The sequence below is a fragment of the Urtica dioica genome, chromosome 9 (genome assembly GCF_054948205.1).
Source record: "Urtica dioica subsp. dioica isolate 48M chromosome 9, U.dioica_male_clone48M_v1_H2, whole genome shotgun sequence".
Classification (NCBI taxonomy): Eukaryota; Viridiplantae; Streptophyta; class Magnoliopsida; order Rosales; family Urticaceae; genus Urtica; species Urtica dioica.
In genome coordinates, this window is record NC_142764.1 from 8,186,565 (window position 1) to 8,212,126 (window position 25,562).

General features: G+C 34.7%; 2 protein-coding genes across 4 annotated transcripts; both read left to right on the top strand.

Annotated features, from left to right (window-relative positions):
• The first annotated feature begins 3,534 nt into the window (after positions 1–3,534).
• Positions 3,535–7,065, top strand: TED3 (Pex2/Pex12 N-terminal domain-containing protein / zinc finger (C3HC4-type RING finger) family protein). Its single transcript, XM_089624987.1, has 8 exons — positions 3,535–3,870; positions 3,980–4,093; positions 4,201–4,354; positions 4,436–4,572; positions 4,690–4,790; positions 5,285–5,402; positions 5,852–6,018; positions 6,578–7,065. The coding sequence occupies exons 1-8, from the start codon at positions 3,745–3,747 to the stop codon at positions 6,687–6,689; spliced, it is 1,029 nt and encodes a 342-aa protein (XP_089481113.1). The 5' UTR covers positions 3,535–3,744; the 3' UTR covers positions 6,690–7,065.
• Positions 7,066–14,618: 7,553 nt separating this feature from the next.
• Positions 14,619–22,612, top strand: ATCS (Citrate synthase family protein). 3 transcript variants are annotated; one of them, XM_089624981.1, is made up of 20 exons: positions 14,619–14,738; positions 16,080–16,153; positions 16,232–16,294; positions 16,599–16,640; positions 17,599–17,664; positions 17,815–17,880; positions 18,039–18,152; positions 18,385–18,448; positions 18,945–19,027; positions 19,397–19,446; positions 19,527–19,604; positions 19,969–20,097; positions 20,219–20,261; positions 20,396–20,482; positions 21,141–21,242; positions 21,595–21,702; positions 21,782–21,832; positions 21,978–22,051; positions 22,134–22,185; positions 22,269–22,612. In XM_089624981.1, exons 2-20 carry the CDS (start codon positions 16,103–16,105, stop codon positions 22,365–22,367), a joined length of 1,422 nt encoding a protein of 473 aa, XP_089481107.1. In that variant the 5' UTR covers positions 14,619–14,738; positions 16,080–16,102; the 3' UTR covers positions 22,368–22,612. The 3 variants fall into 3 exon arrangements, with proteins under 3 accessions (XP_089481107.1, XP_089481106.1, XP_089481108.1); XM_089624980.1 differs by lacking the exon at positions 14,619–14,738 and adding an exon at positions 15,456–15,591; XM_089624982.1 differs by lacking the exon at positions 14,619–14,738 and having other exon boundaries at positions 16,077–16,153.
• The last annotated feature ends 2,950 nt before the right edge of the window (positions 22,613–25,562 follow it).

Genomic DNA, 25,562 nt, shown 5'->3' on the forward strand with positions numbered 1-25,562 from the left:
CTATAAATAGGAGCCCCTTTTCTTCACATTTCATTCATCCAAGTTTAAGAGATTTGAGAGACTCTCTCTCTAGAACTTGGCCGAACTCCTCTCTCTCTCTCTCTTTCTAGTTTATTTTCGATTTTTCTTGTTTTGGCATCTAGGTCCTCACTCGACCTAGTGTTTAGCTCTGCGACTTCAAGACTCGTTCTTAAGTCGTAGTGTTTAAAAGTGCCCACTCACTAATTCCTTTATTTCGAGTGATTTAGTGATAGAAACTTTCGTGGTTGCTCGAGGTGCCGAGGAAAGAAAGAGGGACGTGCTGCGAGGGGAGATGAGCGTTGCAACTTTCCAAAAGCTTCTCAAAGTTCAAGCTTCAAGAAAGGTTAGTAAACTTCTTAGCTCATATTAGTTTTTAATTACATGTACTTGCACTTGTCTAGGTTAGTAAAAACCGTTTTTACTTGTAAAAGAAAATTTTTAAAATTTCGCCGCTTCCCGAAGCGTTAATTATTTTCTTAAACCCTAGATCGATTCCAACAGATGGAACTCTTGACTTTTGATTTTCTACATATCCGGCTCGAGCGCGACCACTTGGTATGGCCTTGGGTCCAACTACCCGAAGTCTTCGACGTTGTCCGATTTTCAGTGACAATAACTCGCATTTCAACAAAAACCCTATGACATATATTATATAGACCAACTCGACAAGCAATTACATTACATACCGGTCATATCTAAATATTTATTTTCATTATAAATGAAACCGTAAAATGTAGCAATAAACAAAGATAAATATAGTCAAAACCGATATAAAAAAAGTTAAGAACATGTAAAGATATTAAAAATGACTACTTAAGTTGAAAGACACTATTTTCATTATAAAACTTTAGACATGTTATTCATGAGATCAATTTTGGAAAAGCACTAACACAAGCAAATTCCATTAGGATTGTACAAAATCGATAACCGAACCGATACAAAATCGAAAATTTGTGCTCGTCAGATAACCAATCCAGTTAAAAACTAGACCGGATATCGGTTTTGAATTTTGGAAAAATCAAATATCGGATAAATAGCATAGTAAAATAAAAATTAATTATGATTATATGACTCATTTTTACTCGGATTTTGATCATTGAAATAATTTTATAACCGGGTATGGATTTAAAAACTAGTTTAAAAAAATTATGGATTTAAAAAACTGGAGAACGGGTCTCTTTAAACCAGTTTTAAAACTGGATCCGGATTTTGAAGAACCGAATAACCAAATTTTAAAAATCGGATATAAAAACTGGATATTGGATTTAAGAAATCGGATAACCGAATTTCGGTTTTGGACAAAACTGGACCGGTTATTGGAAGAAATTTTTTTAAAACCGAGAATGCGGATTCGGATATGAGAAATGGCCAAACCGAACCGAACCGGTCTAGTTTCAGCCCTAAATTCCACTATATAAAATACCCTAATGTTCTTACGAATATTTTTTATGCTAGGTTACAGTGGCGGTGATTGTGACAAGTCCCCGTTTGATGACTTTTTAAACAAACACCAAAAATAAGATTTTCTTTGTTAAACCTGGGGCCATGTTTGGTATTCATCTAAAAAACAGTTTTTGAGTGGAAAAAATTGAAAACAAAAATTGAAAGTTATGTTTGGTTTAAGTTTTTGGAAAAAAATTTCAAAATTTTTTGAAGTTGTTTTGTAAAATAGTAAAGAAAACTGAAAACAAATAAAATGTGTTTTTGGAAAAAAAAAATTATTCTCTTCTCTCCTCCTCATCCTCATCTTCTCTTTTCATTTTTTCAAAAACAAAAATGAAAACTGTACCAAACACTTTTTTTCAGTTTTTTCAATTTCTCAAAAACAAAAATGAAAACTGTACCAAACAGCTTTTTGAAAACAACTGCAAAATAATTTTTCAGTACAACTACAAAAATTAGAAAATAGAAAACAAAAACTTTTTACTACCTTACTCCCCAAAAACCTTGGTCTACTTTTCATTTTGTTTTTGAAAATATTTTATTGTCAAAGTGAAATCATTAATGAGAACGCTAAACCTAACATTGGTTTTATATTTTAAAAGGCAGTATCAAATTTTGACATTCATCTTTTATTAGAAAATTTGTCTCTCCGCGGAAGGCCTAATGTTCGGCTAGACGGTCAGCCTCGATGTTGATGTCGTGGAAGCTTTATGTGGAGGCGGCCTTCCTCGACCATGGTAGTGTTTATTGGCTCGATAGTGTCTTCACAACGCTAGTGGGGATTTAACAACAGCTTTTATCCAAGTAACAACTCGTGTGGGTTATGTTTTTGCAACTGAACTGTCGGTCAAAGAAAGTTCAATAACAAGATAAAATTCCAAATTTTTAAACTCTAAATCTAACCCTAAATACTAATAGAAATCATATTCTAATCTAAATTATTTCAATATAAATATACGAAAAAAAATTACCCATACCCTCCAACTTTAGTCAACTAAATTCAAATTCTTAGAGAAAAAAAAAATGGCGTTAGAGAGAGAGAGAGAGGTGGAAAAATGGTAGAATTGAGAGAATACGAGGTTTTAAAAGATTTCAAGGGCATATTTGTGGAAAAAAAAATGTGACAAAAGTTCCTTTTGAAGTATTTAAATAAAAATTTAATTTACAATTTTTAATAGTTTTTGTCAATATAAACGCATTCTTAATTCTATGAATCTTTTTTTTTTATTTCCGCACATCAAAGAACTTTTATTTCATTTTGGGATTTCTTACACAAATATCATTACATTCATGTCACTTTACCAAAACTAATCAAAACTTGAAATTTGGTAGTTCTATTGCTATAATTAGGAGAGAATTATTTTGTACATAAATATTCTTTCGTAAGCAATCTCTCTCGAAATTTTTTTAAATTGTTTACAAAATACAAAATTTCGGTCTAAGTCACGAAATTTTATATCTCATCTTCGATATGTCACAAAATTGTGAACAGTATTACAATTTTTGAATAACTTATTTAATAATATAATATTTAAATTTTAAATTTTGGTTGATTTTGATAAAATAATATGAGTTTAATAATATTTGAGTAAAAATCTATTGAGAAATTACCTCAACTACCATCATTTGATAAGTTTTTTTCAATTTTCTACAAAAAAACTTAATTTGACCAAAAATACTAGTAAGTCACTTATACAAATACAATTTTACCCTCGACATGACGTCAACAGTTGACATCTATTGTTGACATAGATGTCAACAATTGATATCTATCGTTGACATATGTGAGCTTTGAGTTCTCTATTTGTTGACATAAATGTCAACAATCGATATTTATTATTGATATTTATGCCAATAATTGACATAAATTATTGATATCAATTGTTGAGGATAAAATTGTATTTGTACAAGTGTTTTAGTAGTATTTTTGATTAAATTAAACTTTTGGTAAAAAATTAGAAAAAAAAAAAAAAAAAAAAAACTTATATAGTTCAAGCAATTTCTCAAATCTATTTCATTTTTGTGTTTGTTTAGAAGAAAAAAAAACAAATGCAAATAAATCATAACCAAGCGTGAGGAAATGGAGGCAGAATAAATGAGGTCTCACACATGACACATTTTATGAAGGCAATGAAATTACACCGAGGCCACTAAGTACAGAAAACCTCCTCTCAAGGCAGGCACTGAGCCCGGAGCGTTTTCCATTTCATCCAAATCCACGACGAACCGAGAACCCCTTTCAACAAACCCAAATCGAGCTCAAAGTCAAAACTCAAAACCATGATCGTCGACGGCGAGAGCAATCCCATCTCGACAGCCCCACCGGAAGACGCGTGGGTTCGCTCTCACCAGAATTCCCTTCCTCAATGGCAATCCGATTCCTCTTCTCTTCATCGCTCTCACCAGGTTCCACTTCACTTTAACCCTAAATGGCTTTTGTCTATTATCACCGTTTGGTATATGGAAAATTGTGTTATCATCCCTTGCCTTTATTTTTTGGATTCAACTTTTACAGTCAATAATACCAATCACAATATCGAGAGTGAACCAAGTTGACGCGGCAAGACTGGACGTTGAAATGTCTGCTATGTTGAAAGAACAAATGGTTAAGGTTTTCTCTCTCATGAAGGTATGACTGAATTCAACAGACCAATTGACTAAGTGTCTAAGTGTAAGCTTCAAATATCCGAGCTCGATGTTTCCTTAAGGGTGTTTTTTCTTCTTCTTGGGGATTAGCCGGGAATGCTGTTTCACTACGAAGCGGAGCTCGATGCCTTCCTCGAGTTTCTTATTTGGAGGTTTTCGATCTGGGTCGATAAGCCCACACCGGGGATTGCTTTGATGAATCTGAGGTACAGAGACGAACGGGCAGCGGAAACTGCTGGGAAAGGTGTGAAGCTTGTTTGATTTAGCTTTAAACTTTATCTGAGAATTTGTGATGTGTTCTTCGTAATTATGGTATGTTCAACAGTTAGAACTGGGCTTGAAGGACCCGGACTTACAGTCGCGCAGAAGGTTTGGTATTGTTTAGCAACTGTTGGTGGTCAGTATATATGGGCTCGCTTGCAAACTTTCTCTGCTTTCCGTCGATGGGGTGATTCCGAGCAGGTAATTTTTTTTATGATTTTCCATTCTTGTTTTCATTCTCCACGCACCGATCGTGGATATTTTAATAAACCAGAGATTAGTTTGAAGCTGATCCAAGCTTGGTCTTTTTTCCATCAGCGGCCATTGGCGCGCCGGGCGTGGATTTTGATACAGCGGATAGAAGGATTTTATAAAGCGGCCTCGTTTGGAAACTTGCTCATATTTCTATACACGGGAAAGTATGTCATCGAATGCTTTTAACATGGATTCTTAATATGACCTGTAATAAATCAGAGGGCTGTTTGGAAGGGGTTACAAGTGATTGATGAATATTCATGCACTACGATTTTGGATGCTCGAAGTACTTATAAATTTGTGTGTCTTATATTTTGTTACTGATTTTGTGTTTTATGATCTCATTTGTTTTCATTAGACCATTTTAGAGTGTATTAAAAGTTAGTTATTTATTTTTAAGAGATAAACTATGAACATATGTAGGTGAAAAACTTTGAAATTGCCAAGACCTGGGATTACAAGCTAGTTTGCTGCAAATAACAAAATCTCAAGTTGATTTTAGCTGTCTCATTCACCTAAAAGGGGCTAAGATATCTTCATGTTTTGATTCTGTTCTGCATTATAAGATCCATTAATGATAAGGGGGCAAAGATATCTTCTTATTTAGTTGACGAGGTTACAAATTTAATAAGTATTTTAAATCATGCTCTTGTTGCAGGTTTAGGAATCTTATTGAACGAGCTTTAAGAGCTAGGCTTGTATATGGAAGCCCAAATATGAATAGAGCTGTGAGCTTTGAGTACATGAACCGCCAGTTGGTGTGGAATGAGTTCTCGGTACTCCTTCGCTATTCCATTTCCTTTTCTTAACTATGGAAAACTGCCTAGGACGAGTTCCTTGATTACGTACCTAATTTGCCAAAAACTTGGGGCATCAAATTAATTTAAAAGCACTTTCTAAGAGTTGTTTATGAAGCTCTGTCTTGTCCACTGCCAGTAAATATTTGTATTTTATGATGTCTGAAGCACGAAGATTCTAATGCTTTTATCTTTCTTTCCTTGCTTTGCTTAATGATTTCCTTTATATATCATTATGTTTTCACTGGCAGTCCCGTAATATGTTTTACAGGCTTTGATCTTTGTATTAAAACAGAAACTAATAAAACAAAACCCTGTACTTTCGATCTCTTTGCTTGGTGGAAGCAATACTTTGCAAAAGAACCCTCATTTCAATGTAGAGAAACTTCGTATGTAAATTAAATACCAAATGCCATTCTCGATTGCAGGAAATGTTGCTGCTGCTTCTTCCTCTTCTTAACTCGGCATCGGTGAAAAACTTTCTTCGCCCATTCTCCAAAGATAAATCATCAAGTTCTGCAAAAGATGATTCTGCTTGTCCAATTTGCCAGGCTAATCCAACCACACCATTTCTAGCCCTCCCCTGTGAGCACAGGTAAACCGAATCACTTCTACCACACACTCAAACACATACCATAATTTGTTTTCTTTTCCTTATATCGGCTAAAACATTGATTTGGTAAACCAATTACATTCAATATAAATGTTGGAACATGTCATTCGAATGATATTTAAATATGCCATTCGAATAGAGTATGTCAATGGGTGTAGTTTAAGAGGGGCATGACTTTCAATAACCTTATATTGTGAGGATTAGCCTTTAGTGACCTTTTAATTTAATAGAGGGTTTTGATGCATATTGGAATTTCTACATTAATTTTGATAATATTTTAAGGAATAGTGATGTAAATTCAGATACGAAAGTCTAATGAAAATAGATTTATTCCAGAATAAATGTTTTAGGAATGATAATGCCCTTCAAATAATTTAAAAGTGGTTTCACATTGTAAAGATATATATATTGAAATGAAAATAAGGTCTAGGATTTAAGAACAAAAAGAAAATACTGCATCATCACTTGTATTGATCAAATGAATATTCTCTGCGAAAAAAAAACACAAAAAACTGGAGTTTAAAGCAGTTGGATTTGGCAGATACTGTTACTACTGCCTTAGAACAAGGTGCGCGGCGGTTCCTTCGTTCCGATGCTCGAGATGCAACGAGCCAGTTGTCGCTATGCAGCGCCACGGTGGGTCCACCGAGTAGCGGTAGATACATAGTGCTGAGAGAGGGTCAACGATTCTACTGAGAAGCCATATATACAAAGGTAGCACAGAAACTTAGAAAAAAAGTAATGATTGGACACAGTTCTGTTTCCTTCATATTGTAAACACTACAGCTTTTATTTATTCAATACAGTAGTGGTATTTGAGTCGATCAATTAAATACCTTGTAATATCATATGGTCATTGAGGGTTCATTCTTTGTCAAATTTAAAGTGCTTTCAACTCTCTGCATGTAGGTTATTTCTCTTTGGCATTTTACTGCAAAATATAGACCCTGCAATGACATTTTTGTCCTAAACCTAATGTAAGGAATGTAGCAGTTTAGTCTTACTATAACAATGTTAACGTTTTTCTTTATTTTTATTTTTATTTTTATTTTTATTTTTTATGAATCCAACACCTAAAAACGGATTTTTGAAAATATTACAAACTGAAATGACCTTTTTATAATGTTCAAATGTGTGGTTAAACATGAAATCTTACAATAGAGATTAACAAAATTATTGCAATTGTTTTAAGTTTCTTTGATGATGGATTTCGACTATTTTGTTAGTCTTGCATGCCTGGCCTGGAGTTTCAGACAGAACTTTTAGTCTAATGCTCAAACCATGACCACCAATTTTAAGTAACAAGATTTAAGTTTGTATAACATGAAATCTATGCTTGTTTATATACGAGTCATGGATACTAAACTACAGGGGCTTGGCCGGATTTGGCTTCCGCAATAATGTAGATATCGAAACGGCCTTTTAGCTGAAACTTAAATGGAACTTTATGGCAGAAAAGCAATTCGCTTGTTATCATATTATGAAGAAATACCCATAGTCATAGACTTTACGGATGGAAAATCATATAATTAGCAAAGTGCATATATGTTCTCGATCTTGAGTATCTGTAAACCATATCCTCGTTCAGTGCAAATTCGCAAAAGAAATTTGGAGGAGCCCCAGTTTACTCTTCGATCTTAGTTTCGCTAATATCTTACAATCAGTTTACTCTTCATTCCAGAAAGATGATTTCTCTTTGTATAAAAATAGAGAAACGATTTTGAACTGGTGTGTTTATTTGTATTGAATTTGTGCCATGTATATAGGCAATAACATTATATATATATATATATATATATATATATATATATATATATATATATATATATAATTACATTCCTAATATGAGCCCAATAACTACATTAATTTCAATCAAATCTAAATGGGTACAGAATAAAATACAAACTACATTGTTGTCAATAAAATATAAATGAGTAGTGATATCAGAAGAGAATAAAAATATTAATATGAAATAATATCTAAATATCAACGCATCTGTCAAATTGGAGCAGGGCTTGAAATGTCAATAATACCCAACTTGCAAAGAAATCTTTGATATGCATCACCTCCAAAGGGTTTGGTAAACATGTTTGCCAATTGTTCACAAGATTGGATGTAAGATGGATTAAGAACAAGGTTTGAAATGCCGTTTTTGATACCGTTTCGAGCCTCCTGATTTACGAAAAATCGACACATCGACGGAAAACCGAATGGAAAAAATGTGGAAAAAGGAAAATGAAATTCCGTTTTCAAATGCCGTTTTCGATGGAAAACCGAACGTAAATAATGTTGTAAAATAAACGAATACATATATATTTGTAAATATAGTCCAAATTTAAAACAAATATATTTGCACAATTTGATTTTCTATTGTTTCCCATAAATTTGCTTCGGTGCGGAAACCTTCCGCTTCTTCATCACCACCATTTTCTTCGTTGGTCGCTCAACATTATTGACTAGTGCATAGGCATCAGAACCCACACGTGGACTCCGGCTCAGGGATGCATGCGTCACTGGCAGATTTTTTGTGGGTGTTTGAGGATGAGTCCTCTTTCTAGGATTAGGGTTTGGCTTTGGATGACGTTTGGACAGTGAACTAGAGCTAGTCTTCATCTAGAATCGGCGAAGAAAGGAGAGTAAAGAAGATGAAACAGAACAGTGGGTCAACGAAGCCAAATGGATCGGCGGATAAGGGAAGTTGTTAAGGAAGTTGATGGTTTTTTTTAGTTTGGGTTTCTCTCTTTTGCCGAATGAAGAAGAAAGGTCGGGGCAAAAGAAGAAATGAAAGAGGAATACATAAATGACGTGGCGGATGGAGGGATAATGGAAAAGAGAGTGGAGGAAATGGGTTCAATAAGATTTTGTGGGCCAGACTAACAAATTCTAAACTAATTCTTTTATTTTCTTTTATATTTAAATTTAAATGTTATCAAGGTTAAATTGGTAATTGCATAAATCAACTTTAATTCAGAAGTCATATTACTGACTTTTTAGGAAAAATGTCCAAAAAGTTTAAATTTTTTTATTTTTGCTCTTATCAAGAGCGATTTTCCAATCCATTTCATTGGCCATGATACCATATATTAAACAGAAAATTAGGAAAATAGCAAACTTAAACATTTGACATTGCTAAATAACCAACGTTTGGCTAAACGTAAATAAACAGCCGTAAATAATGACGTGATCTAATATATGAAGTTAGCTATTTATCTAAGATTTACATATGTAAATACATGAAAATTGCTATTTATCTAAAATTTACGAAACGTTAGCTATTTAGTAATATCAAGCGTTTAAATTTGTTATTTTCCTAATGGACACTATATTAAAATAGAGAAATGATTTTGATCTAGTATGTTTGTTTGTATTGAATTGATGCCATACATATAGGCAATAAAATTACATACATATGTTCAGAATAAAAAGTAATAAACTACAATAATTATCAATGAGTGATATCAGTACACTATGTGTAGAATAAAATGCAGTAGATACATTAATATCCATCAAATATAAATGAGTAGTGATATTAGGAGAGGATAAAAACATTGATATATATATATATATATATATATATATATATATATATATATTTTAGACAGATAAAAACATTGATATATGAAAGGGAATAATAGCTAAATATCAACACCTTGTCCCTTTGCATTTACGGGCTTGGAATGATAAAAATAAAAGTATAATTTTTTTTTTTTTGAATAAACGGATTTTCTATTAAAATTGGGTAAAAAACCCATCAATACAGGAGAAAAACACCTTAATACAAGGAACACCAAGACCTAAGTCGAAGTGAATCTAACACTAAGAACCGGTATAAGTACGTTATGTGCAAACTTCCGACAACGAGAAGAATTACAGGCACCAATAGAGCACGCAATAGGCTCGTTCAAAAACCCAAAGATTGGCGGTGGAAAAATCCAACCAACCTCGGTCCGATGACCACGAAGAAGGTGACTCTTCCACCTGCATAGATCAAAACCTAACAGAAAATCCACTACGGATAAGGAGACTACGGCTAATCCGGCTCCTAAACAAGTCAAAAAAACCAAAGCACAACAACAAAGATAACGATTCACTACAGAACCAGCAAGAGCTAAAACCAAGAAATCAAAACACAAAACTAAATTAAAATTGTCTTCCAAGAAAAAGCTCTCAAACCCCACAAGGACCGCGACGAGGCCGGCGCCGAACTGAGCCATGGACCCCCGGTGGACCGCGACTGCCTTCGCCGGTGAAGCACGGAGAAGAACTGCTGCAAGAACCACCGGCGGCAGCGCTGCACCAGCCCCGGTCGGAGAAGAAGGCAGAGCCGACCACTCGCGAGGTAAATAGCCGTTTGTTTTTTTCTTCTCCGAAAGACCAGGCTCACCACCACGACGAGACAGCCCCAGCCGGAAGCCCGAAACCAGCGGCGGGGCGGAGCTTCCGTCGTCGGAGAACGACGAACGGCCACCCGAAACCCACATCCCGGGAAGAGCAGCGGAGGGGGGCTGCGAAACAGCGAGGAGCGGGCCCAGACGATGAAGAACGGCGGAGATGCGCACCATGGAGAGGCCGCCGGACGTCAAGGCTGGATCTGAAGAAAACACCAGATCTGGGAAAAAACAAAGAAAAGGAAAAGAAACAAAGCTTGCAAGGAGAGAGGGCTCGAAGGGCTCCCCCCCAGGTCGGAACTTGCCGCTGCAGCGGCGTCCGGGCCCCGGAGGGGACGGCGGCGGCGCAACCTCGCCTGAGAGCTTTCTGAGGGAGAGGGTTCTGAGAGAGGGTTCTCGGGAGAGAGAGAGGGTTTTGCTTATTTCCGAAATATAAGTTAGATGTCACAGAAGAGCCTTATTTACGTGCGGAATTATCCGAGCACAACCATGCAAAAAAAGAGATTTTAGAACGTAATAAAAGTATAATTGATAAAGTAATAAGGAGACTTGCCAAAACACTTTGTGTGCTTTGAATTATTCAAATATAAAAAATTTCCCCTATGCTCAAATCAAATGGATATCTACTTTTAATTCAGCGGAGCTACTGGCCCGTGACCATTCCCAAAGAAAGATAAAATTTAAGTTGCGATCTCTTCAAGCTAAACATCGATGCATTAAAAGCATAATCTTCCAACTGCATAGGTGTTGGAATCATCGTTCGCAACTCAAACCAATTTGATCACTGTTGTTTCAGTTTAAAATCTACCAAACAAGCTCACAATAAAAAAAAAAAAAAAAAAAAAAAAGCTGGAACTTTTACTCTTCGCCATCAACTTTGTGGAATGATCTAAGTTCTAGAGAAATATTTTTTTTTAAAATGAGTTGGTTTTATTTTATCATATTTATCTAATTTATTGTCTATTTTCTTATGAATAAAAAGAAACGATTACCACGACTTAGGGTTTAGTAATTTATACTATTTTCACATGGGTGCGTTTGGTTGGAGGTGATGGAATGTAATCACATTATTGAGAATCTCGTAATCACATTTCCAAAAATATAAGATTACATTGTTTGGTTGTAAAATAAAAGATTTAAATAAATTTATGAAAATGTTACGTTTATATAATTAGATAAAAAAAAATAAACAAACATAAATACAAAAAAATTAAGAAAATCATTTGGATTGAAATATATAAATGAAATTTAAACAAAAAATAAAAATATGTGAAAAACACAGTTTAAAACAAGGAATTTAACCCCACCATATTTTTCTACTTTATCACATGATAACTTGAAAGACATAATTGATAAAAAAAAAAAAAAAAGAGCAAAGATTTATAAATTTAATTTATAGTTTTAATATAAAGTTTATATTTTCTATTTATTTATTGACATATAAAACTTAAAAGTATAAAGATATATGCATAATGGGGGAGGATTAACTTCCTAAATTAAGATTGGGATTCGAACGGCCCAATTATGTTTTCACAAAAGGCCCATTCGGGATGGGCCAGCAAGTAGAGGAAGCCCGCGAAGAAAAAAAGATAGAGACACATCCAAATGATAAGAAAGAATAAAAATGCTAGACATGTAAAGTCAAGTGAGTGATGACTCAACCCATGAGAAGAGAAAGACGCAGGAGACGAGTGGATGAGCTGAAGAAATAACGGTTATCTATACGTCATCTATATTTTTGTGAAATTTGTTGTAACTAGCCAAGTTTGTCATTCTTATTGGGAGAATAGCCCAAGTTTCATTTTATTAAGCAAATAACCCATATTTTCGGCTCAGACCATAATGTCTTTGGTAAATTCGCGAATAGATTAATTTAATTAACCTACTGGAGTGAGTTAGGTTAATTAATTAACTTATTGGTTGAATATTAGTTTGGGTTCTGATTTTTTTGTGGGTAAAGTTAATTTACTAAATGATTGAATTCATAATTAGGTTAATTAATTGAATGCTTTGAATATCAATTGACTTAAGTTATGATTTTTGTAAATTTTTTGTGAATTCCAAATCCTTCACGAATCAGTTAATTAATTAACCTAACTCACTCCAGTATTAATTAACCGATTCGCGAATTTACAAAGTGCCTCTCTTCAATCCCCTCCATCGCCGCCGATTTCCTCTCCGTCGCCGATTCCTCTCCCCCCGTCGATTTTGGAGTCAATCTGAGCCGTCGATTCTCCGAGCATCGCCGCCGCCGGAGCTCGACAGAATCGACGCCGTCTATGGCAGATCTTGATGGCGTCTATGCCGGATCTCGCCGGCAACGTGAGGGATCAACAACGAGGATGGACAACGATTGGCGACGACGCGGCGGCGTGAAATGGATCGGCGACGATCAGCGGCGTGAAGTGGATCGGCGGCGATCAGCGACGTGAAGTGGATCGGTGGCGTGAAATGGACGAAGATGAGAACGAGTTTAGGTTTAGGTTTTGAGAAAATTGAGTTTTGCTCTTATATATGAGGGTAATTTAGGTAGTGAAATATTAATTGGGCTATTCACTTAATTTATTCAAACTTGGGCTATTCTCCTAATATTGGTGGGTTGATTGGGCTAGTATGTTCACTCTCCCCAAAATAATTATTAGATATATACGTGTTACAAAATAAGTAAAAATATATTGATAATAAATATATGTAAAGAAATTATTTACATTTTTTTTGTTAATTATAACATGGTTAATATAAGGAAGTTTGAATAAAATATAATTATCATTGGCTATTTTTCTAAATATTTATAAATATTAGTTAAATCTCAATTTTATAGTTTAGTTTTGTCTGTAAATTATAATGCCCTTATTTATTTTATTATACTTGTACTTTTTATTTTACGTACATGTTGTTTTTAAAGCCATATATAATATTATTTATATAAGCATATATGCATGCGTATATGTATTAAAATTACTAAATATATATCTAATAATTTTTTTACTGTATTTATATCTTTTACTTATTAATTTTACTTAGTATAATGATATTATCAATATTTCCTTATTTATATATATATATTATAATATATATAAATATATATGACAAATAACGTATTATATATATAATATCTATACTATTAGAATAAATAATTAAATATATAATACTATTCTTTTTTATTATTTTAAAGAATATTTGTAATGTTGTAGAAAAATATTACAATTTTTTTGAAAAAATTATTTTATTACATTTATTCTTTTTAATATTGAGAAAGTAATGTAAATATTAATAATGTATATATATAAGAAAAAAGTTATAAGTATATTTTAAATTTGATTGTTTTATTAGAAATTTAAAAATATAAATTGTGGTACATATTTTATTATATTTTGTTATAAGATTTTTGTTGATATATCCATCGGTAGTCGATATATCATCGATATATAACCGATATAATTGATAGTCGGTATTAAAATTATTATAAAATATCCGTTGATATTTGATATATTCGTAAAATCAGAACTTCGATATGAATATCGGTATCGATCTTTCGAATTCCCAAGTGTGTAACTGAACTTGAAATGCCCCCGACTACTAATAGATTTTTATTTCAGAAAAAATAAAATTGAGATACGATTAATTCTGCTCGTGAAAATAAATAAATTCGAGATATGAAATCATATTTATGTGTTATTTATTTATGGCCGGCTAAGAACTAGCTAAAATGACACTTCTATTTTAAAATTATAACCAAACTATTAACATATTTAAGAAAATAACAAATTTATCATGACAACATTCCAATATTCCAATTATACCCTTAAGTTAATATTATTAACTATCATAGTAAATAATATCATCCATAACAAAAAAATTTAGTAAATCTAATTAACAATAACAAAAGCTACAATAAATCTTATTTGTCGTAACAAGAATAAAAGTAAATCTTATTTACCGTAACAAGAACAATAATAAATCTTATTTACCGTAACAAGAAAAACAATAAATCTTATTTACCGTAATAAGAACAGTAATAAATCTTATTTATCGTAACAAGAACAAAAATAAATTTTATTTATAGTAATATTTTGTAGTTAATCTAACAGTAAATACGATTTACCAAATATTTCATATTAACAATTAAGTAAATCATTAACCCCCAAAACTAAAAAAAATCCAGAACACAATAAAAAAACAAGGATATATAAAATAAACTGACTTCAATTTTACATTAAACCACGTGCCATCGTCGATCTTCATCTACCTTGGTTCGCCCCAGTTGGCTGGCTTCACCCCCGGCGCGCGTTAGCCCACCCGGCGTCGCTTCTGGTAACCTCTGCTGACTCTTCTTCTTCACTCTTGTCTGTTTTCCCCTTCATCATCTCTCTCCGCCGCCGATTCCGATCCCCTCCTCGCGCCGCCACCGCCGCAGACGGCCGACGGATCGTACCTCGACCCTCCGTCGTACGCCGACGTAGTCTTCTCCCCCTTCGATTCCTCCTCCGCCGCAGATATCAACGGCTCCGAAAGCCCCGGCCGAGTCTCTTCCGGGAGATCGATCACCTCGGCGGAGAGCTTCTCGAGATCCAGAGACTCGTCTCTCGCGGAGGCCTCCATCGCCGCCGCTTCGTCCACGATCGAGTTCCACAGCGCAGCCTCCTCGGCCTCCAGATCCGTCGCCTCCGACGACGTCATCCGCGACGCGCCGTCGTGAGACGCCGCGCCGTCGCCGTCGGTCCTGCTGGCGACCAGCGGAGAGCCTCCGCCGCCAATCGACGTCGTCTTTTTCCCGCCGGAGCTCGAAGAAAGCGAGAAGGTCTTCACCGCGGAGGAGTCGAAGCTGGTCTCCTCCCAGGAATCGGCGACGATCGCGGTCGGCGTCGCGGCGGCGGCGAAGTCTGGGCTGTGACAAAATATTGAAGAAGTAATCAGTTCCTTTTTCCAAAAGGGCAAACTAGGAACAAGATATATTTATTGGCTATTAAGAATCGATAGTTTGGTCAAAGTTTAATTTTCCTCTTATTAAAATGGTTAATTCGTTACAATTCTCTTTATTTATTTATATACGCACAACCCACTATTTCTGACTGGTCTTCACCTACTTCTCTCTGACTTCCCTCTCTAGCCGACTCTCCCCCGTCTCCTCCGTTTTTCCTCTCGTCGCTTCGTTTCCCGCCCACAGGTCAACTCTCTCTCTCTCGGTATGGTTTCACTTTTCATCGGACAGCTATCAATTTCTTGATCGCTCCCCAATCGCCATCTCAGACGATCGCCTCGCTCGTTGCTTCGTTTTTGTTAAAATTTGATATTTATAGCTTTTAATTCAGGCGAAACCATTGAAGTTTTAGGTCTTTGAAAAGTAGTGAGTACTCATCCATTTCTGGCTGATTTTTCTCCAAAAAGAAAAAATATAGTATTTCTTTCTCTCAGACAAGTCAATAGTAAAGCGTGCTAATATTTAGGATCCGGCTTTGGAATAGTTTGTTTGATTCTATTCTTGTTTGTGCGCTTCGTGTGGATTTATTCTTCTTCTCTACCTTTATTATATATATTTCCGAAAATTCAGGTCTTCAAAAGAGCCCTAGATTTTTTTGCTTAAATCTTATAATACTGTTTTGGATTATTCTTATGTGTCTAATATTCGATTTTATATTTTCGGTGTTGAAGCAGAGTTGTAGTTGTACTTCGCATCGATGGGACTCTTCAGGAGCGTATCTGCGCTTTCCAAGCTTCGATCCCGTGTTGTAAGTGTTATTAATATTATGACCATAATGCAATCGCTATAGTTATGTGTATTGAGAGAGTTTGATGTACTTTTTCAGTGTGAGCAGTCTCATTTCAAGAACTCAGTAAGATGGCTTCAAATTCAGACTTCCTCAGATCTTGTAAGTTCTTCACTTTTCAAGTATACTTATCAGTTTTTTTGTTGGACTGAAGGATGCAATTACACTCTTTCACAGTGTAAGTATATTAGTATGTTGTTGCTGTAATAATACATCAGTATGTTAACTATATTGAACTGATCGATCTGTACCATTTTGAGTATTATTTATTTTTCTTAGCTAACAAATAGTTTTATTACATGATAAACGATAGCCTGTAAATTTTTTAATCATCAGCACACAAAAATTACCCAGGCAAGGTCATAAGAAAAATGATTCTCATCTCCATGATTGGTTTTCCATGCAGGATCTTCATTCTCAGCTTAAGGAATTAATTCCTGAACAACAGGTTTGAGCACTGAATTTGGCTTCATTCTTACTGACCAACACACATATTTTTCTTTCTTGAAAAGAGACTATTTTTTTTTTTAAACGAGAACATCATTCTATTAAAAACATGCGAAAACCGATTACATGAGTGGCTACGGGAACTTGAAAAGAGACTATTATGGACCCAGGGTTTAAAAATGCGTTGTATGAGGTGCGCAATATTGCACAGTTGACAAGTTACGGCCTTAAACAGCCTCATAATATATGCATTTGGGAAAATCAAAACTACTAAGCAATTATAATTGACTGAATTGGGGAATGAAATTATTTTTTTCTCTTCTGATGACCCCACCCCATTACTATCTTTTTAATGGGACCTTCAACCTGAGGTATAAGATAACGGATCGAAGATACTCTAAACCGTAGGTATTGAGGTATCGAACGGTGTGAGATGAATGTGAGATAATCTCGAAAGATACTCCCCAGGCGGAGTGTTTCACGCGTTAGCTGGGCCCCTGATTAATATCAACTTTCTCTATTTCAACTAAACATCTTGATGGTTAAGATTTACTAATATTCATCATCCGCTTTTGAATTATATGCATATGTTTAACTTGTTTTGGAGTATTTATAAGTTTATTTGACGATTCCTGTATGCTATTGTTAGTGGGTATCATGTATTGTATTTTTTGAAAAATGTTTATTATGGTTATGGATTGAGGCTTATGCCTCTTTACCACAATGATACTTGCATCTCAAAACGAAATGGGAAAATGTAATGATGTTCAATTGTGCAGTTTTAAATCTTGAATTGACCAACTGCATTTTATTACTGTGAATTATTTTATTTTTATTTTTTTTATATCTGAGCTGTCTGAGCTAATGTACAATCAAGTACTGATAGTTATTTTGAGAAACTTCAGTTAAGTTTTGTTATACATAACTTCAGTATATTTTATGTCACTATTTAATTGCAGGAGCGTTTGAAGAAATTGAAGTCAGAACATGGGAAGGTTCAACTGGGCAATATTACTGTCGATATGGTAACTACAATCTTCTTTTTCCATTGTTAATATATTCAGTTCTGCAAATAAAACTAGTGCCGCTACATATCCTTTGAAGAAGGTAATTACTGTAGGTTTATCTAGTTATAGCCTTGAGCTAACGTGTGGTACGCTATTTGCATTTGCAAGGTAATTGGTGGAATGAGAGGAATGACTGGGCTGTTATGGGAAACCTCATTGCTCGACCCAGATGAGGTATACATACGATACTGCTTCTCTGTAAATTAGTGTTTAGATGGAAGTTTTAAAAATCATAATTATTTCTTCAACAGAACGAAGGCTTAATCTGTTTTCTTTTCCGAATCTTATTATTTTTTTTGTTTCTTTTTGTTTCTTTTTGTTTATTTCCTCAGGGAATCCGATTTAGGGGAATGTCCATTCCTGAATGCCAAAAAGTATTACCAGCTGCTATGCCTGGTGGAGAGCCTTTGCCCGAGGGTCTTCTTTGGCTCCTTCTAACTGGAAAGGTGCGTCTCTTTCTCCATAGGTTCCGAGTGAACTAGTTTTGTGAAATTGAGATATTATATATTGGTTGTCGTTGCATCCTGTGTATAGCAAGTGGACATTGTTAATTCTTCTAAACTAAACTAAAAATAGGATTCTATTGCATGTCAACCTCAAAAAGAATATTGTTATGCTGTCATATATATCAGATTGACCCTAATTTTTTGTTATTTGAATTTGTCTTCTGAACTTCAGGTACCAAGCAAAGAGCAGGTAGATGCATTATCCAGTGATCTGCGCGCTCGTGCAGTAGTACCAGGTTACTACTTTCTTTCAACTGTTAATTTCTTTCCGCTTGGCTGGTTTACATATAGTAGAAGTTATTAAGGAAAAGAATCTAAAATCATTGATTTGAGAGACAAGTATCCGATTTATTAAATTCATTCTTTTTCAATAATGAATATATGTAAGATGCTACAGTTTATCAGTCGGGTGAAGACTGGATAATTTCGGTTAATATATATAGATATATGTGTCTGTGTTGAGAATTGCTTAAATGATATAGATTTATGTGGAATTCAGCATATGCTAAATCGTTAGAATTGAATAAGTGGTTACTAAACATTTTTATACAACACTGTAGAACAGTAACTTAATAGATGTGTTGTAACGTCCCGTTGTTTCTTAAAAAAAAAAACGTCTAATACACTGCCTTTCTACATTTTGTATTTAGACAAAGTTGTAAATGAATTCCACTTCGGTTGGTCACTACTTTACTCGGATTTTATTCCTTACACATTTAATCATATTTGCAGATTATGTCTACAAGGCTATTGATGCTTTACCCGTGACATCCCATCCAATGACTCAATTTGCATCGGGTGTCATGGCTCTTCAGGTTTGCAGATCTCATTCATACTTTGATACTTATGTTTCTTGATCTTATATATATATCCCTTTCTCTGCTGTTCTTACTCAGGAAGTATCTAGATAGATATAAGATGAGAAGTATTTGTCAAATCTGATTTGTCAGAAGTATGATTTGCAGTAGTATTAGTCCACTGAATTTTACGTGCAAAATTATGTTTCTCACTAGCTCTGTAATGTTTCAAAGACTTTTGCCTCATCCATAAAATCGGTCATATTTTCCCAATATTTTTTTATATTACTCCAAAAATATATAGTTGATAACTTGTTATCATGTCACAAGGAGAGTTGTACGGCAGGCATATAGCTTTGCATAACTTTGGTTACATTGGTTATTTAGGTCCAGAGTGAATTCCAGAAAGCATATGAGAAGGGCATTCACAAATCAAAGTGAGATCCTTTCACTTTTCATTCCCCTTTCCAATTATAATTTATATAAAAGTACATGTATCGTAACATTTTGTGTTTAGGTATTGGGAACCTACATACGAGGACTCGCTCAATTTGATTGCCCGCGCGCCAATAGTAGCAGCATATGTCTATCGAAGGTTGGTAATCATACCTTGTGATATTCAAGATTAATTTTTAGCCTCATAGGTGTAAATTTGTTGCATCCTTGCCATGAGAGAAATACATTTTCTTTAATAGAATAGATCAGCATTATTCTTAATGAAATAATTGTACTAAATCAAAAAGACAAACATTGGTGTACTTATTGCTATATCAAGAAAAAAAAATGTTTGTACAATATGGTTTCTTTTCTTCTCTTGAAATGGTTCACCTCATGTCATGATTTAGTGTCTCAACCATAAATACGATGCCTAAGACTGAATTTTATTTTATTTTATTTTATTTATTTATTTTTTTTTTGTAATGTATTGCTTTTCATTTGGATGGAATGTTTTTCCTCAGGATTTACAAGGATGGGAAAATTATTCCCGTAGATGACTCTCTCGACTATGGTGGCAATTTTTCTCAGATGTTGGGTTTTGATGATCCTAAGATGCTAGAGCTTATGAGGCTTTATATAACCATTCACAGGTTTGTATGAACCCTATTTTAATTGATGGATTCTTTATGTTACAAACCTCCTGCGTGAATGCTTGTATTGTGAGTTACGATTGCTTAAAATCCTGTTTTGTTTACCTATGCTGTGTTGCAGTGATCATGAAGGTGGAAATGTCAGTGCGCACACTGGCCACTTAGTAAGTTATCCTCCCGTCTGATCATTATCTTGTTTCAAGTCTGTCCTTTTGAGTTAGTCTTATTTCCAATTGTTTGACTGCTGGTATGTTCAGTATCAATGCTTTCCTGTTCTGATGCCTTTTAAAAAATCCAGGTCGCCAGTGCACTTTCAGATCCTTACCTTTCATTTGCAGCGGCGTTAAATGGTTTAGCCGGGCCGCTCCACGGATTGGCTAATCAGGTACTGCTTCTTTCTTCTATCTTTTTTAGTGAAAAGGAATATAAAACGCAGTTTTGAGCACTATGAAAATTTTGTTATATGATGGGAGGTGTGCCTTGAAGAATAATGGAGCACACTATTCCCTTTTTAAAATTTTGAAGGGTAAAACGTGTTTGAGCGTATATAAATACATAGCCCCAAATAACGACATACATGCTCAAACTAAAGTCGTGTAAAAAATTGTTACAATTATCGAGGCTTAAAAAGCACCAAGGGCTACGAGTCTATTTGCCGAGGCGTAAGACGAATGAGTAAAATTAACTAAGTCACTTAAGTTTCCTGTGTGGTTTAATGCTCTGCTGTTCTTTGTCGAGAATTTAGTTGTTTCCAACATACAAGCAGTAATGCAGATTTTGTTTTGACTGGGGTTCTCCCTAGTGGTTTTTTGTAATTCTTGTCCTGGATTTTCCGGCTTTGCCGCGGTTTTAATAAAGTCAGCTGTTTCTTTAAAAAAAAAAAAAAAACAAGCAGTAATGCAGATTTTACTGAATGAATAGGCAATGGGTTTTTTGTATCTTATGATTTTTGCATTTTACTTCATAGGTGGATTAGTAAGAGACATCCTTACCCACTTACAATTTTAATGTGCTTTTAACATGGACTCTGCGTATTTTTGTAGGAGGTTTTGCTTTGGATCAAGTCGGTGGTTGATGAATGTGGAGAAACTATAACCAAAGATCAGTTGAAAGAATATGTATGGAAGACATTGAATAGTGGGAAGGTAGGTCACCATTTCCATTTTCCTGCATAATGCCTAAAGCATTTCAAGTTTTTCATGCATATGTCATTTTATCTTCTCCATTGTATCGCTTGCATTATGTTTTATGCTTTTCATGGCTTTGGACACAAGTTGTCGCTTTTTTCCAATTAGTAATTGTTTAATATATAAAAAAAAGTTTAGCTTGTTTCAAAAGTCCTGTCATATAGAGAGTATAGACTGATTTTAGTGTTGAAGGGTTAATTTTTCTTCTCAGTTTTCTGTAATTATGTTAAAATTCAAATGCCATTGATATATTCACTTTGTACTGGAATGTGTTAGTTATTTGAATAACGGTTTTTTGAAATGTTTTCAGGTTGTTCCTGGATTTGGACATGGTGTACTACGCAAAACAGATCCAAGATACACATGCCAGAGGGAATTTGCGTTGAAGCACTTGCCTGATGACCCGTTGTTCCAACTGGTAATATCAAGAACATCAACAAAATCAAGCCTTGCTTTAACTTTATTTTTAATTTATTTTCATCACATTATACATACAGGTCTCCAAGCTTTATGATGTTGTTCCTCCCATCCTCACTGAATTAGGCAAGGTAAAGAGTTGATTCGACTTACTTGAACATGAGTTTTGTTATTCTATGCAACCACTTTAGTAATGTATGAATAAGAATATCTGTTGTTACGTTTGGTTATTAAGTTGAGCTCCGTTCTTAACCAATGATATCGCTACAATTGTAGGTTAAGAACCCATGGCCCAATGTTGATGCACACAGTGGCGTCTTGTTGAACTATTTTGGGTTGACTGAAGCAAGGTATGGGATTTTATTCAAGGTGATTTATTGACCATTTGTTGTTTATTCTTGAGTTATAACCCCCGAGTTTAATTTGGGTCAGGTATTTCACTGTTCTTTTTGGTGTGTCGAGGAGTATTGGTATTTCTTCTCAGGTATTTATTTCACTGTTCTTTCATACGTGTATCTTTTATATTCCAGAATAAAGTTTGAACCCTCTTTTTTGTATCATCTACAGTTGATATGGGACCGAGCACTTGGTCTGGCACTAGAGAGGCCGAAGAGTGTAACCATGGATTGGCTCGAGAATTACTGCAAGAAAGCAGCTTTGTCTTGAGAATCATCGGCTTTAGTGACATTTGCTTATCAGAGCATGTTTTTTGGATAGTTCATATCAAGGTTGGGCAAGAGAATTGCAAAAAGGTTATTGTTGATTATTTGAATTAGTTAGGCATTGTGTTCAATTGGTTATACTGCTTAAGCTTGGATCGAATAATAAGGCCCACCTGCTAATGTACATGCTCGTTAAAAATAAGAATACAAGTTCAACTGAAAGAAATGAGACCAGTTTTTTACTTTTAATTTCTTTTTGGGTATTTTTTTTAACATAACATGTATCTTATGAGATCTATAGTTCCATTATTGACAGGGTGCGTATAACTGTACAATCCCTGGTCGTAAAAAGGTTTACCAGCAATAGTAAACTCGTCACTGACACTGATTAAGGCCGGCATAGTTTACACCGTTTTTTTTTGTTGCATTACAATTTCTTTCCGAAAATTGTTTGGATGCATCGGACTCTATACGTTCTTTGTCTCTGAATAATTGTGCGTTTTGGTATCTAAATCTAGACCTTCAAATTGTTGACTTTACAACATAGGAATCTTTTTTTCATAAAACATTACTTTTTAGTCAAGCACAACATCTGGGGAAAAAATGTATATTCAAACCAAAAGAGTTTCTATTTATCTTTTTTTTTTCAGACCCTTTTGTCAGTGCTCCCGACCTACTTCATGTCGATCTTCAAAAGCTGATTGGATCTTCAAATGCTGATTGGTGTTGCTGATGATATCGATAAAATTATGAGAAATTTTTTTGTGGGAAGGCTTCGATAGGAACAAAGGGTGGCCTGAGATATGCAGCCTAGTCCGGAAAAACTGGGCACGCCTTGTCAAGTGGCTTTGGCGGTGTCCCTTAGAACCCGAGGCTGTGTGGCATAAGATTATTGCTGTCATATATGGCCTTCATGCTAATGGTTGGGATCCAGGCCTGGCCTCTGGCCGTACTCTGCATAGTCCTTGGAAATCAGTATCTTCAGTCCATAAGGAATTTTTCAAGCATTGCAGTTGGGTGGTTTGAGATGGTTCCATAACTCGGTTTTGGGAAGACAAGTGATGTGGGAATGAATGTCTCGAGATGAGATTTCCAGGACTCTTTTCGGTAATGCCCTTTAAGACTGCTGGCCATATCAAACTTCTGGTTATTAGCACGGAGAATCGGATTCGATGGGTTGTGACTTACGCTTCATGAGGAACTTATTGGACAGAGAGGCATCAACATATGCTATTCTTTTGGAAGCACTATCAGTTATTCTTTGCGAAGGTGGCGGACCGTAGAGCTTGGCTCGACGACTTAGAATAATTTTAAGCTAAATCAATGATTGCTGCACTCGAACCCACAGTTCAGTCCCCACCACTGCGTTTTTCAAAGCAATTTGGAAGTTTGTAGCCTCGAAAAAAGTCCAAATTTTTGGGTGGAGATTGACTCTCAAAAGAATCAACACCGTAGATCTTATTAAAAAACAGAATCCTCAAATCGTATCATGTCTGAGCTGTTACGGTCTTTGTCGAAGCACAAACGAGGATATTCCTCATTTGTTTTTCGACTGCCCTGCTGCATCATGTCTTTAGAGTTTGTTTTTCATCGGTTTTCCTTTTCGCAGATATTTTTGGTCTTCATTTGCTTCCAGGGAATATCGAGTGATAGGAGGAGTTAGTCAAGACATGCATGTTCGCAGGACTATGGACGATTTGGCTACGAAGAAACAAGTGCATCTTCAAGGATGATGGCTGGAATTCATAAGGATTTTGAGAGGCTTTCAACCTCAATATCGCTCTATGGCTTCACGTCACAAGCAAGGAATTCCAGTTTCACCCTTTAGTGGTTCTCTAGCGGGATTGGGAAAGCGTGCTTTATTGAAAAAGTTTCCCGTGCTCGGGGGTCTTCTATTTATAGACAAGGAATTTTGTACTCCCTGCTTTTTAGGTTTTTGGTGGCTGTTCAGAGCCTTTTTCGGGTTGTAATTTCGTTTTGTAGGGGCGTGTAAATTTTTTCCCATTTGTAAAGCTTGTGACATTTTTGGTTGGTATCTTGTTTTGTTTTTTTTTCTTTTTTGTTTTTTTTTTTGTTTTTTTTGTCTTGCTCTAGGTCCGCGTGCTGGAATGTGTTGGATCTGGAGGCTTGACTCTATCGTTTCACCTTTTTGTGTAATCCGGCTCACGCCTTCATTAATACAATTATCTTTTATTAAAAAAAATATTGATGATGCCGATGGTATCTCGCTGAGATATTGCTTATCGACAGGTATACAGACTAAAATCTTATAACAAAATATAATTATAAATATGTTGTATATTTATTTTTTTTATAATTTATTTAATATATATCAACATGTCTAATAAATATGCATAGATATATGTATTTGTATGTATTTTTGTATATATAAACAGATAGATATATACATAAATATATATATATATATATACATAAATATATATATATATATATATATATATATATATATATATATTAAAGCAAAACAAAAAATCGTATCCACAATAAAAATCGTACATACACATACCCAAAGAATTTCAAGCACTTATGTACACGAGCAAAAAAAAAAAGATCGTATATACAAGTGAAGGCTTCGATGCAATTGTGTTTGTAGTAATAATTTTAAATATATCACCGACCATGGTAAAAGTGTAATTTATTTTAGTTAAAAAAAACACTGACAATATATCGATATTTAATGGGTTATAAAGGTTTTTATACCGAGCTTTCCCATTTTTTGATATACGACTGTATACCGAGAATGGGCTGGTCCATCCCTTCTAAGAATACAACAAAAACAAATTTGTATCATTTTTTCAATTAATCATGATAACCATAGCAGCAAATAATCGTATAAACAATACTAAATAAGCAATCCAACGATGAACTTATAAAACATAACACAGATTTCATTACCCAAAGCCAGTGATCGAAATACCGTTACCGTTCTGAGACTCAGATTTTACTGGTATATGAAGGCAAGCCAGATGAATACCGTGAAATTCAGAAAAGGAAAAGTAAAACTGTATCGTTGAGAATACCGTTACCGTCGAGGAATACCGTCAAATACCGTACTTACCGAAAGAATGTAGTGAATAGATATTTTAAAAAAATTCATATATAACATAAGATAAAAATGGAAAAAGTCTACAATAATAGTTCAACAAAAATCCTACACAAACTTAATTACATAGTTCAA